At 56.9% G+C, this 14,017-nt stretch overlaps 1 protein-coding gene across 4 annotated transcripts; it reads right to left on the bottom strand.

Moving 5' to 3' along the window:
• Positions 1-18: 18 nt before the first annotated feature.
• On the bottom strand, positions 19-10,642 carry KLC3 (kinesin light chain 3). 4 transcript variants are annotated; one of them, XM_025368631.1, is made up of 13 exons: positions 10,541-10,642; positions 5,303-5,568; positions 4,330-4,560; positions 3,947-4,016; positions 3,303-3,522; positions 2,729-2,816; positions 2,552-2,653; positions 1,886-2,059; positions 1,053-1,143; positions 938-975; positions 743-849; positions 481-544; positions 19-233 (listed from the first exon to the last, which is right to left on the bottom strand). In XM_025368631.1, the coding sequence occupies exons 2-13, from the start codon at positions 5,558-5,560 to the stop codon at positions 162-164; spliced, it is 1,515 nt and encodes a 504-aa protein (XP_025224416.1). In that variant the 5' UTR covers positions 5,561-5,568; positions 10,541-10,642; the 3' UTR covers positions 19-161. The 4 variants fall into 4 exon arrangements, with proteins under 4 accessions (XP_025224416.1, XP_025224417.1, XP_025224414.1 ...); XM_025368632.1 differs by having other exon boundaries at positions 3,947-4,013; positions 10,541-10,629; XM_025368629.1 differs by lacking the exon at positions 10,541-10,642 and having other exon boundaries at positions 5,303-5,702.
• Positions 10,643-14,017: the final 3,375 nt, after the last annotated feature.

Genomic DNA, 14,017 nt, shown 5'->3' with positions numbered 1-14,017 from the left:
TGAACTTGGGTGACATTCCTCACTGTCACAGCTATAGCCTTTAATCGCAGAAGAGGGCAGGGGGCATCTAAGAGATGATAGACCCCCCCCCCCCGTCCCCCACCAGCCCAGGCCTCCCACGCTGTTCCCGAGAAGCTGAGGCCAACACAGGTCACTGGATGTTAGCGGGGACTCAGGTCCTGGGTGCTGGCGCTGAGGGTCCGAGGGGCCTTGTCCAGGTGCCAGCTGGGGAACTGGAGACAGGCACAAGGGATGGTTGGAGGGGAGGTGAGGGGCAGGTGCTGCGTATAGCCTGGCAGCCAACCGTCTACCCATCTCACCTCTACCCCAAGTAAAACCCATCTTTGCTCCTGTCTTGGGTCTCTTTTAACACACCCACCACCTGCTGACTCTGACGCCGGCCTGACCGCCCTGCTTTTGCCTTATCTCTGCACCTACCCACGTGGCCCCACTCCATTTTTGACCCCGGTGTCCCCTCACCTGAGTCCCAGGAGCCCTTGGGCCATCCACATTCAGTGTGTTGAGCGACATGGCTCTCTTCATTCTGCGAAGGGGGCAGCAGGGAAGAAGCGAGTGAATCCAGGAGTGGCCCCTCCAGGAGGGAGCTTTCCAGCACAGGATTTGATCTGTGTGTATCACAGGGGAGATGGGAGCCATGGAAGGTTCTTGAGCAGGAGGGGTGGGGGGTGGGCTATGAATTCTGCTGCTGTCAGGGCTCTTTGCCGACCTGATCCACACTCACCTGGCCGCCCCCGCCGCCCCCTCGCCTCGGAGGCGGGAGACCAGCTTCTCACTTCCTCGCCGGATAGACTCGCGGATCCTAGAGAGGGAGCTGCTGCGGCGAAGGGCCTGGGGAGGGGCAGGGATGCTGCTCATATCCCCAAGCCCATGCAGCCCCCACGCCTTCCCCAGGAGCCGAAGCACAGCCCATCCTCACCTGTTCTGTGTCACCAGCTGTGCCTGTGTTGGGGGCACCTAGGGGAAAGATGGGGGACACTGAGATGGGGACGTAGAGAAGCCACCAGGAGGGAAGGCAGGGGCTCGGGGCTCACCAAGAGGGGCAGGTAGATCCTCCTTGTGGAGGATTTCTTTATACAGCTCTTCTGCTTGTTGGTACTTGTTCTGTTTCAGGTAGGCTGAGGCCTGCGGAGAAGGGAGTGTCTTGGGTGATCTTGGCTCTAGTCTGGGAACTTTTCGGACCCCAGTTCCCAACACTGCATCCAGTCCCACTTTTTTTTTTGTAGAGACAGGGTCTTGGTATGTTGCCCAGGCTGGTCGTGAACTCCTGGCCTCAACTGATCCTCCTGCCTTGGCCTCCCAAAGTGCTGGGGTTACAGGCGTGAGCCACCACGCCTGGCCCCAGTCCCACTTTCTACTGTGCTGACCTGGCCGTATCCCACCCCTGCCTAAAGCCTTGCCCTGGGGCAGAGTGGGTTTGGAGCTCTGCCCTGTCTCCTGCCTGGGGGATGGAGGACAGAAAACCTATTTCTGAGCCTGTCTGCTCTACGTTGGGCTGGTGGCATGGCCTCTCTTCTCACATGCAAAGTAGAGCAACAGCTTCTACCTCATAGGGACACTGTAAGAACTAGTGATGTGGGGACTGAGCTAAGAGGGGAGCCGGCCACAGTGAGCTCAATAAATGTCTGCTGCTGCCATCTGTGCCTGCCAGCTTCCCCTTCACTGACCGTCCTGGGTGCCGTGGACTCACGCATTTCCTGATTCTGTGTTCTGTGCTGAGCCAGCTCCTGTGTCTGATGGGACACTTGCTCCAAGGGCCCTGCCTCAGGGGGACCCCTCCCCATGGTGCTCGCCCTGTACCCAACCAATGGGTGCCTCCCCAGGGCAGACCCTCCACTCCGGGCCCACTCAGCCCCAGGGGCCTCACCAGGTTGTTCTTGGTCTTGGCCACGTTGGGGTCATGGGGCCCGCCCAGTGCCTCATAGATGCTCAGGGCCCGGGCGTAGTGCCGCTCCACGTCCTCAAACTTGCCCTGGTTCTGGCACAGCAGGGCCAGGTTGTTGAGCTGCTTGGCCACATCGGGGTGGTCAGCACCCAGGACCTGGGGGCCAGGGGGCACAAGTCAGAGGGGTCATACAGGATTGGTGGGACACGTGACATCACTTCTGTATGGTGGTCACAAGTTAGGGATTACAGGGCCAAAGCAGAGTGACCTGAGAGGTTGGGGGCTGGGGCACAAGTAACACTATCGAGCGGGATTACTGAGGTCAGAGGCCAAGGTGATCCAGAAACTCGCGGGGCACAAGGTGAGATGGGTAGGTCAGGGCTGGGCTTGTGCCAGTGGCCATGAGGGGTTGGAAAGGCTGTGGCGGGACCTAGTTGGGGGGTGGCGTGTGAGGTAAGGCGAGAGGTCAGAGTCAGGGTCAAGACCACACTGGGATCTCAGAAGGTCGAGGGTGATGGGTTGGGCTCCAGTTGGGGTCTCCCAGTACCAAACGCAAGGGACCCGAGGATCAGGGTCACGATGTAAGTGCTCAGGATCCATGGAGAGGGCTACAAGGGGTTCCTCGGGGTTGGGTAAGGGGGATGGGACCTTCTCTCGGATCTCCAAAGCGCGCTGGCACAGGGGCTCTGCCTCCCGGTAACGCCCGCGCTTCCCATAGAGGACGGCCAAGTTGTTGAGCGTGGCAGCCACCTGTGGGGTTGGGGGAGACACAGGTCAGGGATGGGCAGGCACGGCCCCACTTCCTCTCCCTGGGGCCCCACTCACTGCAGGGTGCTCAGGGCCCAGCGTCTGCTCCCGGATCTGCAGGGCATCATGGAGGAGGTCTGTGGCTTCTTTGTACTTGTTCTGGTCCCTGTGTGGAAGCCCAGGGATGGCGGGGGTTGGCCGGGGGTTGGGGCAGCTGCAGCCACAGGGGCTGGGCTGATTCTGGCAGGTCCAGGGAACCTGGCTGAACCAAGCATGGGTAGCACCCCTTGGGGGCCTTTTATGGGCCCTTCCATACCTTCCAATTCTCTAACACCAGGCCCTGTATCCCCAGACCTCTGCCAAGCCTCTAACCACCCCAGTTCTCTTGCCTGCTCTGTTGGGGTCCCTGGTGTCTGTGCTCTGACTCCTCTCTGCCTGGCTCAGTGCCCCGCCAACCCACCAGATCCCTGGCCCACTCCCTCTTTGCCGTTCTTACAGCAGGAGCCTTCCCTTCCTTTCCCTTTCTGGCTGTCCCCTCCTCCGACCTCCCCAGGTGCTCCATGGTGGCAGAGGGGGCACCAGGGTCCCTCCACTTGCACCCAATGGGTCCCTGCCGTTCCTGCCCCCTGCCATGGCCGGCCGCAGCTCTCACCGGTACACCAGCGCCAGGATGTTGAGCATGGTGGCCACGTCAGGGTGGCAGTGGCCCGAGCTGCGCTCCAGGTCCTCCAAGGCCTGGCGGCACAGGGGCACCGCCACCTCATACCGGCCCTGCCCCGCGTACTGGATCACGAGGTTATGCAGGGTCCGAAGGCGGGCAGGGATCTCATAGCCACCCTGCTGAGCTGCTGCTGCTCCTGCGGCCTCAGGACCTGGGTGGGGCAGGGTGGGCTCTGGGTCACTGCAAGCCTCCTAAGCCTCCTGCCCCTCCACCCTCGCACGAGGAGACACACGCCCCAGACTGCCTAACTGGCCCCTGGGACTATGGGCCCCCATGTTAACTTCTGAGATTGGAGTCACTAGCATCTAACCAGCTGGTGGGATGCATCCTGGCCTCGGGACAGGTACATGGCGGCCCACCTGCCCTGCAAGATGTGAATACGGGGCCTGCTGGGCTCATGGCAGCTACCCTGTCTTCGCAGTTCCCAGCCTCACCTGCTCACTGTCACATTCAGGGTCCTCCTGACCCTGCCCTCACCTCCCCATCCCTGTTCAGAGACTTTGGGGTCCTGCAGCTCAGAGCCCGCTCCCCACCCTGGCCCGCCATCATCTGTGGCATGTACTCCCGACACCCACCTTTCCTCTCCTCCTCCTCGCTGGGGAACAAGGAGGCCAGGCTGTCTCGGCGAGGCGGGGACTCAGACTGCTGCAGGGACAGGAAAGTGGGGGGCCGGGGGAGTGGGGGCTTGTTTCAGAGACTGGAGCCCTGCATCTATCTCGGGGTTTGAGGGAGGTGGTGATCATGAGCGTCAGGGGCCCCCTGGGGGACTGGCAAGGCCCGGGGGCTTCGGGGAGCAGCTAGTAGGGGCGTCTGCGGAAGTTCTGGTGGGTCTGGGGGCTCTGTGGAGGGTTGGGGGACTGGGATTCTAAGGAGGGACTATGGGATTCTAAGGAGGGTCTGGGAAACTGTGGGGCTCTGTGAAGGGCCCAGCACCCCCACCTTGCCCTGCCCGTGGCACCTGGGTCTCTGTGGGCGGGTCGTACTGTCGCAGCTGCCCCAGGAACTCCAGGTGGCGCTTTTCCTCCTCCAACTGGGCCACGGCCTCCTCACTGGCCCGAAGCCGCCGCTGTGTCTCCTCCAGTTCCTCCCGCAGCCACACGTTCTCCTGGGCCAGCCGCCGGGCCTGCGAGCGCAGCCGCTGCTTCTCTGCCTCCAGTGCACCCACGTGTGCCGACAAGGCCAGCAGCACCTGCCCAGGGTGGGGATCCCAAGTCAAGGTTGGTTCCTACCCTGCCAGACAGCCTCTGACCCAGCCCAGACCTCGAATCAGGCCGCTGCACCCCACTACTATGCACGACACCCCCAGATTCTGCAGAGACTCCACCAGCGTGGCTCCAGTGCCCTCAGAGGCTCTAAGCAGCCCCTCTAATTTCACCCCCGAAGTTGCCCTAGGACCCACAGTTTACTGAAGAATGCCATCTGGTTCAGGGGTCCCTGTCACATACAAGGACCCCCTAGAACTGCCAAGGGACTCCATCTCTGGCCTGGAGCCTCACCTTCCCAGGCCTCGTTCCCCTAGGCTTCCGCCTGCCCCAGATGTGCCTTTCTGCCATACTCTTTTTTGCTGTTTTTTGAAACAGTCTCTGTCACCCAGACTGGAGTGGAATGGCACGATCTCCACTCACTGCAACCTCCACCTCCCAGTTTCAAGTGATTCTCATGCCTCAGCCTCCCGAGTAGCTGGGATTACAGGAGCCCTCATGCCCAGCTCATTTTTGTATTTTTAGTAGAGATGGGGTTTTGCCATGTTGGTCAGGCTGGTCTTGAACTCCTGACCTTCAAGTGATCTGCCCACCTCAGCCTCCCAAAGTGTGCCCCTCAGCAATAGTGAACCCCTCTCCCAGTCCCCTGCATACCTGTCCCCCTCATATCTGGCCCTCCCTCCGCCCTCAGTTTATCCTCTCCCAGTTCCCCACCTGGCCCCCTCATACCTGGGCCTCGCCCAGCCCCAGCTCGATGGCCTCCAGCGAGTGGCTCACCACCTGCTGCTTTTCCTCCAGCATCTCCAAGCCAGTCGCTGGGCCCTGTCCCGCCAGGGCCTCTGCCAGGTGCCCAGCCAGGCCACGGTGCTCTGCCCGCAGCGCCTCCAGCCCCTGGACCACTTGCCGCGTCTGCCGTACCAGCTCCTCAGGGCTTAGGCGCTCTGGGCCCAGCCCCGCACTTCCGGGAGCCGCCACCTGCACAGACATTGCTGCTCCTGGGGTGCAATGGTGAGGGGTTTGGGAAATCATTGCCCAGGCCAGTCAGTTGGCCCCCACCCTCTATTCCCATAATGGCCATCAGGACCCCTAACTTCTCCCCACCTTGGCTCTTCCCTGCTCCACCCATCCTGGCCAGCCCTCTGCCTCCACACCGTCTCCATCCCAGTCTCCACACCCATCCCAGCCAGCTCTCATCTGGAACAGTCTAGTCTACCTTCGTCTGTCCTCCCAACCCAGGGTTCTGCCCGGAGGACAGTTCCCAAATCCTATGTGTAATTAACCAAGAGAGGGCAAACAGCTAGCCTGGGGTCCCCCGTTTGCTCTTAGCTCACCTGGCCAGCCTTCCCCACTCCAAGGCCCCTGGATCCCCTGGCCCAGAGCTCCCGACCTGGGACCAGAGGCACCCTCCTCTGCCAGACGAGTGGGGCGGGGCGTGTGGAGGCGGCAGCCTCTGCGTGAGCTCATTCTTAGGGTGTTTTTGTTGGGAACCAGTCAGACCACTGGGGGTGGGTGGGGTGGGTGGGGTGGGAGGAGAGGGCTGAGGGGCCAGGGCCCGCGGAGGGCCAGGGCCAGGGCCCGCGGAAGCCCAGGAGGCCTCTAGGCTGGGGGGAGTGAGGACAGGGCCATGTGTCGGCTCCCAGGCAGCAGATGGACCCTGGGGGAACAGGGGCTCTGCCCTCCTCCAACAGACAGGCTCAGCCAGCCCAGGGCCTGTCGGGACACACGTGTGATAGGTGTGGTCCAGGGATGTCACACTGGCCATGTGACAGCTGAGAGTCTGAAGCCCAGCTCATAGTGGGCGGGGGCCCCCCCTCTATGGGACTTCATGTGGTTGTATGTGGGTGACAAAGTCACAGAAACTTAGCTGGTGGTGACCCTGTGGGGTCCTCACAGACACACAAACACACTCCTCAGAAACACACCTCACACACCCACCCCCTCCCTTCTTAAAGACACAATGCAACATACACATTTTCCTCTCCAAAATACAATTTGACACACACACGCACTCTCCCTTCTCTCCAATACAACATGGGGCCAGGTGTAGCGGCTCACGCCTGTAATCCCAGCACTTTGGGAGGCCGAGGCGGGCAGATGACTTGAGGCCGGGAGTTTGAGACTAGCCTGGCCAACATGGTGAAACCCCGTCTCTACTAAAAATACAAAAAATAAAAATAAAAAATTAACCGGGGTGGTGGCACATGCCTGCAGTCCCAGCTACTTGGGAGGCTGAGGCAGAAGAATTGCTTGAACCCGGGAGGCGGAGGTTGCAGTAAGCCAAGGTCATACCACTGCAATCCAGCCTGGGCGACAGAGTGAGACTCCATTAAAAAAAAAAAAAAAAAAAAAAAAAAACCCACGATACACACACGCACCCTCCCAGAAATACAGTGACACATACACACACACTTCCTCATTAGAAACACAATGTAGCCGGGCATGGTGGCTCAAGCCTGTAATCCCAGCACTTTGGGAGGCCAAGACAGGCAGATCACGAGGTCAGGAGATCGAGACCATCCTGACTAACATGGTGAAACCCCGTCTCTACTAAAAAATACAAAAAACTAGCTGGGCGAGGTAGCAGGCGCCTGTAGTCCCAGCTACTCAGGAGGCTGAGCCAGGAGAATGTCATGAACCCGGGAGGCAGAGCTTGCAGTGAGCTGAGATCCGGCCACTGCACTCCAGCCTGGGCGACAGAGCGAGACTCCGTCTCAAAAAAAAAAAAAAAAAGAAACACAATGTAGGCCAGGTGCGGTGGCTCACACCCGTACTCCCAGCACTTTGGGATTTCGGCTGAGGCAGGAGGATCAACTGAGCCCAAGAGTTCAAGACCAGCCTGGGAAACATAGTGAGACCCCGTCTCTATCAAATAAAAAATAAAAAAATTAGCCGGATGTGGTGGTGGTGTTCCTGGAGGCTGAGGTAGAAGGATCGCTTGAACCCAGGAGGTTGAAGGTGCAGTGAGCCATGATAGTGCCACTACACTCAGCCTGGGCGAGAGAGTAAGACCCAGTCTAGAAAAAAGGAAAGGAAAGGGAAGGGAAGGGAAGGGGAAAGGGAAAGGGAAAAGGAAAGGAAAGAAAAGGAAAGACAACATAATATACATTCACCTCTTAGAAATAACAACACGTACTCACTTCTATTAAATATACAACTCAATACAAACACCTACATTTTCCTTTTAGAAATACAACCTAAGACAACACACCGACTTAGGCGCACACATACACTATTCTTTCAAAAACAATCTGTACACACTCCCCTTTTGCAAATCCCACCTAACACACAGGTATATTCTCTTAGAAATAAAAGCCAAGCCCGGGCACAGTGGCTCATGCCTGTGATCCCAGCACTTTGGGAGGCCGAGGTGGGTGGATCAGTTGAGGTCAGGAGTTTGAGACCAGCCTGGCCAACATGGTGAAACCCCAGCTCTACTAAAAATACAAAAGTAGCCAGGCGTGGTGGTATGCGTCTGTAGTCCCAGCTACTCAGGAGGCTGAGGCACGAGAATCGCTTGAACCCAAGAGGCAGAGGTTGCAGTGAGCCAAGATCACACCACCACGCTCCAGTCTGGGCGACAGAGCGAGACTCCGTCTCAAAAAAAAAAAAAAAAGGCCGGGCGCGGTGGCTCAAGCCTGTAATCCCAGCACTTTGGGAGGCCGAGATGGGCGGATCACGAGGTCAGGAGATCGAGACCATCCTGGCTAACACGGTGAAACCCCATCTCTACTAAAAAATACAAAAAACTAGCCGGGCGCGGTGGCGGGCGCCTGTAGTCCCAACTACTCGGGAGGCTGAGGCAGGAGAATGGCGTGAACCCGGGAGGCGGAGCTTGCAGTGAGCTGAGATCCGGCCACTGCACTCCAGCCTGGGCGGCAGAGCGAGACTCCGTCTCAAAAAAAAAAAAAAAAAAAAGCCAACCCACGCAGAAACTAACTCTGTCTCTCCCACTCCCCAAATCACTCACATTCAGACCATCTCCTTGCACTTGACCGTGACACTCATTGTCCCCCGAACTCACACAGCCCAACTCCCCACAATGTGCCCAACGCACCTTCAGATGCACACACTCCCAGGATTCACTGTGGATCCCTCACCAGTTTCCCCACTTCCTCTTCCTCCCCCTCCACGCCTGGCCAGCAGGGACTCCCACACCTACACGCCATGCACTCATGAATACTTGCATTCAGTAGGAACAGAGAGCTGTGAATATGCGTAGAGGGATGTTACATTCTCACACTCTTCACTCAAGCCACTGCATCTACCATAAGGAGCCCAGCGGTTTCTGCACAGGTTGCACACGCACGATCACATAAAGGGTCCTGTACATTTTGTGCACCACAGACTTGATCATTTTTTTAAAAACTAAACTATGCCTAGCTCATTTTTGTTTTTTTTGTAGAGACGGGGTATCACCATATTTCCCAGGCTAGTCTAGAACTCCTGGGTTCAAGCAATCCCCTCACTTCAGCCTTCCAAAGTGTTGAGATTACAGGTATGAGCCACTGCACCCGGCCAATCTCTATGTGCATGTGTATGTCACACCATACCTAGTCTCACACCTCACTCACAAACATCATAAATGGTTGAACTCACAACCACACAGGCTCATCAAGAGTCATCCTGACAACCACAACCATTCTTCACACAATTTTGCCGATGTAACAACCTCCCTCCATAACCTCAGACACAGCCTTACACACACCACTCCACAGCCAGATGGACAACCACAGCAACAAACACGGCTTAACCACAGCCATCCAGCACTCGGGCTGTGTCCCAGACACATAGCAGCTCCCATCCTCACACAGAGCCCTGGGTGCAAAACCGCACAGCTGATAATCATAGGCACAGTCCCACACACCGATCCCTGGTGCTGACCCCCTTTTCCATCCGGTCATCTGCTCAGAGGAGCACCCCACCTAAATGTCCGCATCTCCACTCCCATCTCCCACACTACCAGCCCCACAACAAACTCTCCACTGCACACCACTGCCAGCCACGGCATCAATGCAGGTCACACACCCTCCAGTTCCTCTCTACACACACACACACAGCTTTACACACCTCCACACCTCACTCATCCAACCCCAAGGTTCCACACACACCGTCCCATGAAACAGTCCCGCTTCTGGACACAGTTCCGCCCACCCCACACACCATCAGTGACAATCAAAAGTCAATCATAGTCACCTATCACTGATCCAGTGCCACACACTGTCCACCACACACACCAACAGGCAGAAAGACAACCACAGCTGCACAACCCCTTGGTCAACATTCACACCTAATCCTACAACCAGTTCCACTCCCTGCCATAAACACAGCCACACACACAGCCACACACATGCACATCAGGCCAAGCAGAAAGTTGACTACAGTCGCACTCGCTCTTGGTCATAGACATAAAGTGCTATTGACAATCCGATTCTACACACACACCATTCCCGTCAGAGGTCGCCCACATTTTCACATTGCTGAAGGTGTCACATCGCACACACAGTCGCATCACAGGGTTACACGGAGGACAGTCGCTTTCACCCTCATACCCACAGCCTGACACACTCTCTTGCACACACACAAAGCCTGACACACACACAGGCAGGCAGGAGGCTCCCATCGTGGCCCAGCCCCGCAAACCGCACCACCTTACCCTGGCCGGCCCAGCCCCGCGCACCAGGCTCACCCGCCGTCACAAGGGCCCCCTCCTCCCTCCGTCCCTCCCCCTAGGCCCCGCCCCGTCCTCGCTGTTTACCTGCCCTGGGGTGGGGGGCGCGCGGCCCCAGCCAGGCCTCCAGACCCCGGAGAGCCCCAGGACGGGGCAGGGGGCATCTGGGAGCCCCAAGGCCCTTCCCCGTCGCAGGACAAGCGGGCCCAGGGTTGCTCCAGGCCCCATCCTCACCCTTCGCTCCCGCCCCCCATCATCGCGGCTCTCCGAGAGTCCCGCGCCCCACTCCTGGCACCCACCTGACCGCGGGCAGCTCCAGGCCCCGCTTCGCCCCACTGCGCTCGGTCGAGTCCCGCAGGCCAGGCACGCCCCGCCGCTCCCGCTGCGCCGGGCGTCTGGGACCGCGGGCGGCTCCTCCGAGGGGCGGGGCGGCTGGGAGCCATGCCCCCGCAGGTGAGCCGGCCACGCCCCCCGCCCGCGGGAAGTTCAGCCTCGTGGCTCCGGCCCCGCGGGAATGGCAGAACTTCGCACGCGGAGCGGGTAACCTCCAGGGCACCTCGAATCAGGGTGATTGCAGCGCAGGGGCCTTGGCGAAGCTAAAACCTTGGAACGTTAAATCCCAGACCGGTGGCTTTCTTGCAGTGCCTGCCGCGGAGCCTTTTCCTTGTTTGCGTCGCCTGCTTCTATCTCTCCTCCCACAGATCTCATTGTCTTTAGGTCTCTTCTCAAAGGCCACCTCCTCCAGCAGGCCTTCCCTGATTGCCCCCTTCTAAATGGCACCCTTCCACCAAAACATTACATACTCCTCTTGATTTTGTTCACAAAACTTTTCAGGGCCTAAAATTTTTTTATTTATTGAGAGGGAGTCTCGCTCTGTCACCCAGGCTGGAGTGCAGTGGTGCGATCTTCGCTCACTGCAACCTCCGCCTCCCAAGTTCAAGCGATTCTCCCATCTCAGCCAGCTGAGTAGCTGGGACTACAGTTGTCCACCACCACGCCCGGCTACTTTTTATATTTTTAGTAGAGATGGGGTTTCGCCATGTCGGCCCAGGTTCGTCTCGAATTCCTGACCTCAAGTGATCCTCCCGCCTCGGCCTCCCAAAGTGCTGGGATTACAGGTGTGAGCCACCGCCCCCGGCCCCTAAAGTTATTTTATATAATATATATCACATCATTATGTTATATAATATACATTATGTTATTGGTAAGAGAATGTGATATCTAAGAATTGGGCTTGGGGTTCAAATCTGATTCTGGCACTCACTTGCTGTGCAGGCCTTGGGCGAGTAACTTAACCTCTCTGTGCCTCAGTTTCCCTAGTCAATAAAATGGAAATAGTCTAAGGCTTTGAGAATTGAATGTTAACTAATACAGGGACAGTACTTTTTTTTTTTTTTTTTTTTTTTGAGACACAGTCTTGCTCTGTCGCCCAGGCTGGAGTACAATGGCGCTATCTTGGCTCACTGCAACCTCCGCCTCCCGGGTTCAAGTCATTCTCCTGTTTCAGCCTCCCGAGTAGCTGGCATTATAGGCACCCACCATCATGCCCAGCTAATTTTTGTATTTTTAGTAGAGACTCGGTTTCACCATGTTAGCCAGGCTGATCGTGAACTCCTGATCTTAGGTGATGCGCCCACCTCGGCCTCCCAAAGTGGTGGAATTACAGGCGTGAGCCACCGTGCCCAGCCAGGACAGTACTTTTATCAGGGCCTCGCACATAGAAAGTACTTAGTAAATACTTGCTACTGACTGTATATTTATACTCTAGAATGTCAGCTCTGAGGGCAGGGCTCTATATTGTCACCACTGTATCTTCAGCAAGAGCCTGGTGCAAAGTTGGTGCTCAGTAAATTGTGACTGAATGAAGGAATCAAGTCCTAGAATAGTAAACTGGCCAAAGCTGGATGGACATGATTCTAATATAACTTGAGGACGGCACAGTGGCTCACACCTGTAATCCCTGCACTTTGGGAGGCCGAGGCTGGTGGATCACTTGAAGTCAGGAGTTCGAGACCAGCCTGACCAACATGGTGAAACCATCTCTACTAAAAATACAGAATTAGCTGGCCGTGGTAGCACACGCCTGTAATCCCAGCTACTTGGGAGGCTGAGGCAGGTGAATCGCCTGAACCCCACAAGTGGAGGTTGCAGTGAGCCGAGATCACGCCATTGCACTCCAGCCTGGGCAACAAAAGCGAAACTCCATCTCAAAAATACATACATACATACATACATACATACATACATATTTGGTTCGATGCGCGCTGTACCCTGGTCACTGCACTATGGGATGCCTCCAGCAGAGGGCGCTGCTGGTCCGTAGACCAAACGCCAGACTCCGCACAGATTCGCACTCGCTGGGAATTGCAGCCATCGTGCCCCCTACTTCTCTATTGTCTGAGCCCCAGTGCTGATACTTCCTCCTCCAGGAAGCCCTTTCTTACATCCCAGGTTTCCAGCCTTTTAGGCTCCCATGTCCAGCCCTGTCAACTCTGGGTCACCAGTGTTGGGGTACAGGCCCGTCCCATATTAGACTATGAGCCCCAAGAAGGGAGGAGGCGGCCAGGGGCCATGTCAGTCTCCACTGTGTCCCCATTGCCACCCAGCACAGGTCCAACACAGACAAGGCATTTGGGAGAATGGGTGCTGATTGAATCACGGAAATAAAAATTCGAACTCATATCCTAACTAATCCAGCTTTTTTTTTTTTTTTTTTTTTTAAGACAGAGTCTCGCTTTATTGTCCTGTGGCACAATCTTGGCTCACTGTGTAACCTCTGCCTCCTAGGTTCAACCGATTCTCCCACCCCAGCCTGCCGAGTAGCTGGGATTACAAGCACCCGCCATCATGCCTGGCTAATTTTTATATTTTTGTAGAGATGGGGTTACCCCATGTTAGCCAGGCTGGTCTTGAACTCCTGACCTCAGGTGATCCACCCACTTCAACCTCCCAGAGTGCTGGGATTCCAGGCGTGAGCCACCACACCCGGCCTACTCCAGCTTTTTTTAAAGACAGGCGTCACTCTGTCACCCAGGCTGGAGTACAGTGGCAAAATCATAGCTCACTGCAGCCTCGATTTCCTGGGTTCAAGCAATGCTCCCTCCTCAGCCTCCCAAGTCCCAGGTAGCTGGGACTACAAATGCACCACCATGCCCAGCTAACTTTTGTTATTTTTGGTAAAGATGGGGGTGGGGGGGGGGGTCTCCCTTTGTTGCCTAGGCTGGTCTTGAACTTTTGACCTCAAGCGATCCTCCTGCCTTGGCCTCCCAAAGTCTGGGGATTACAGGCATGAGCCACTGCGCCAAGCTCCAGCTCGCTCTTTCTTCCTTCCTTTCTTTCTCTTTCTTCTTTTTCTTTCTTTTTTTTTTTTTTTAAGACAGCATCTCGCCGGACACGGTGGCTCATGCCTGTAATCCCAGCACTTTGAGAGACCGAGGCGGGTGGATCACCTGAGGTCAGGAGTTCAAGACCAGCCTGACCCATATGATGAAACTCTATCTCTACTTAAAATACAAAAATTAGCCAAGCACGGTGGCTCAAGCCTGTAGTCCCAGCACTTTGGGAGGCCGAAACGGGTGGATCACGAGGTCAGGAGATCAAGACCATCCTGGCTAACACGGTGAAACCCCGTCTCTACTAAAAAAAATACAAAAAAATAGCCGGGCGAGGTGGCGGGCGCCTGTAGTCCCAGCTACTCGGGAGGCTGAGGCAGGAGAATGGCGTGAACCCGGGAGGCGGAGCTTGCAGTGAGCTGAGATCTGGCCACTGCACTCCAG

Source organism: Theropithecus gelada, chromosome 19 (genome assembly GCF_003255815.1).
Source record: "Theropithecus gelada isolate Dixy chromosome 19, Tgel_1.0, whole genome shotgun sequence".
NCBI classification, from domain to species: domain Eukaryota; kingdom Metazoa; phylum Chordata; class Mammalia; order Primates; family Cercopithecidae; genus Theropithecus; species Theropithecus gelada.
The sequence above is the reverse complement of the archived record's forward strand: the minus strand, read 5'-3'. Positions and strand labels throughout refer to the sequence as shown.

Bases quoted from the DNA above. Each gene is read 5' to 3' on its own strand.
- KLC3 (XM_025368629.1), bottom strand. From the start codon at position 5,602: ATGATTTCCCAAACCCCTCACCATTGCACCCCAGGAGCAGCAATGTCT. The intron at 2,817-3,302 runs GTGAGAGCTGCG...GCTTCCACACAG, and splicing joins ATCCTGGCGCTGGTGTACCG to GGACCAGAACAAGTACAAAG. The intron at 234-480 runs GTGAGGGGACAC...GCCTGTCTCCAG, and splicing joins CAAGGGCTCCTGGGACTCAG to TTCCCCAGCTGGCACCTGGA.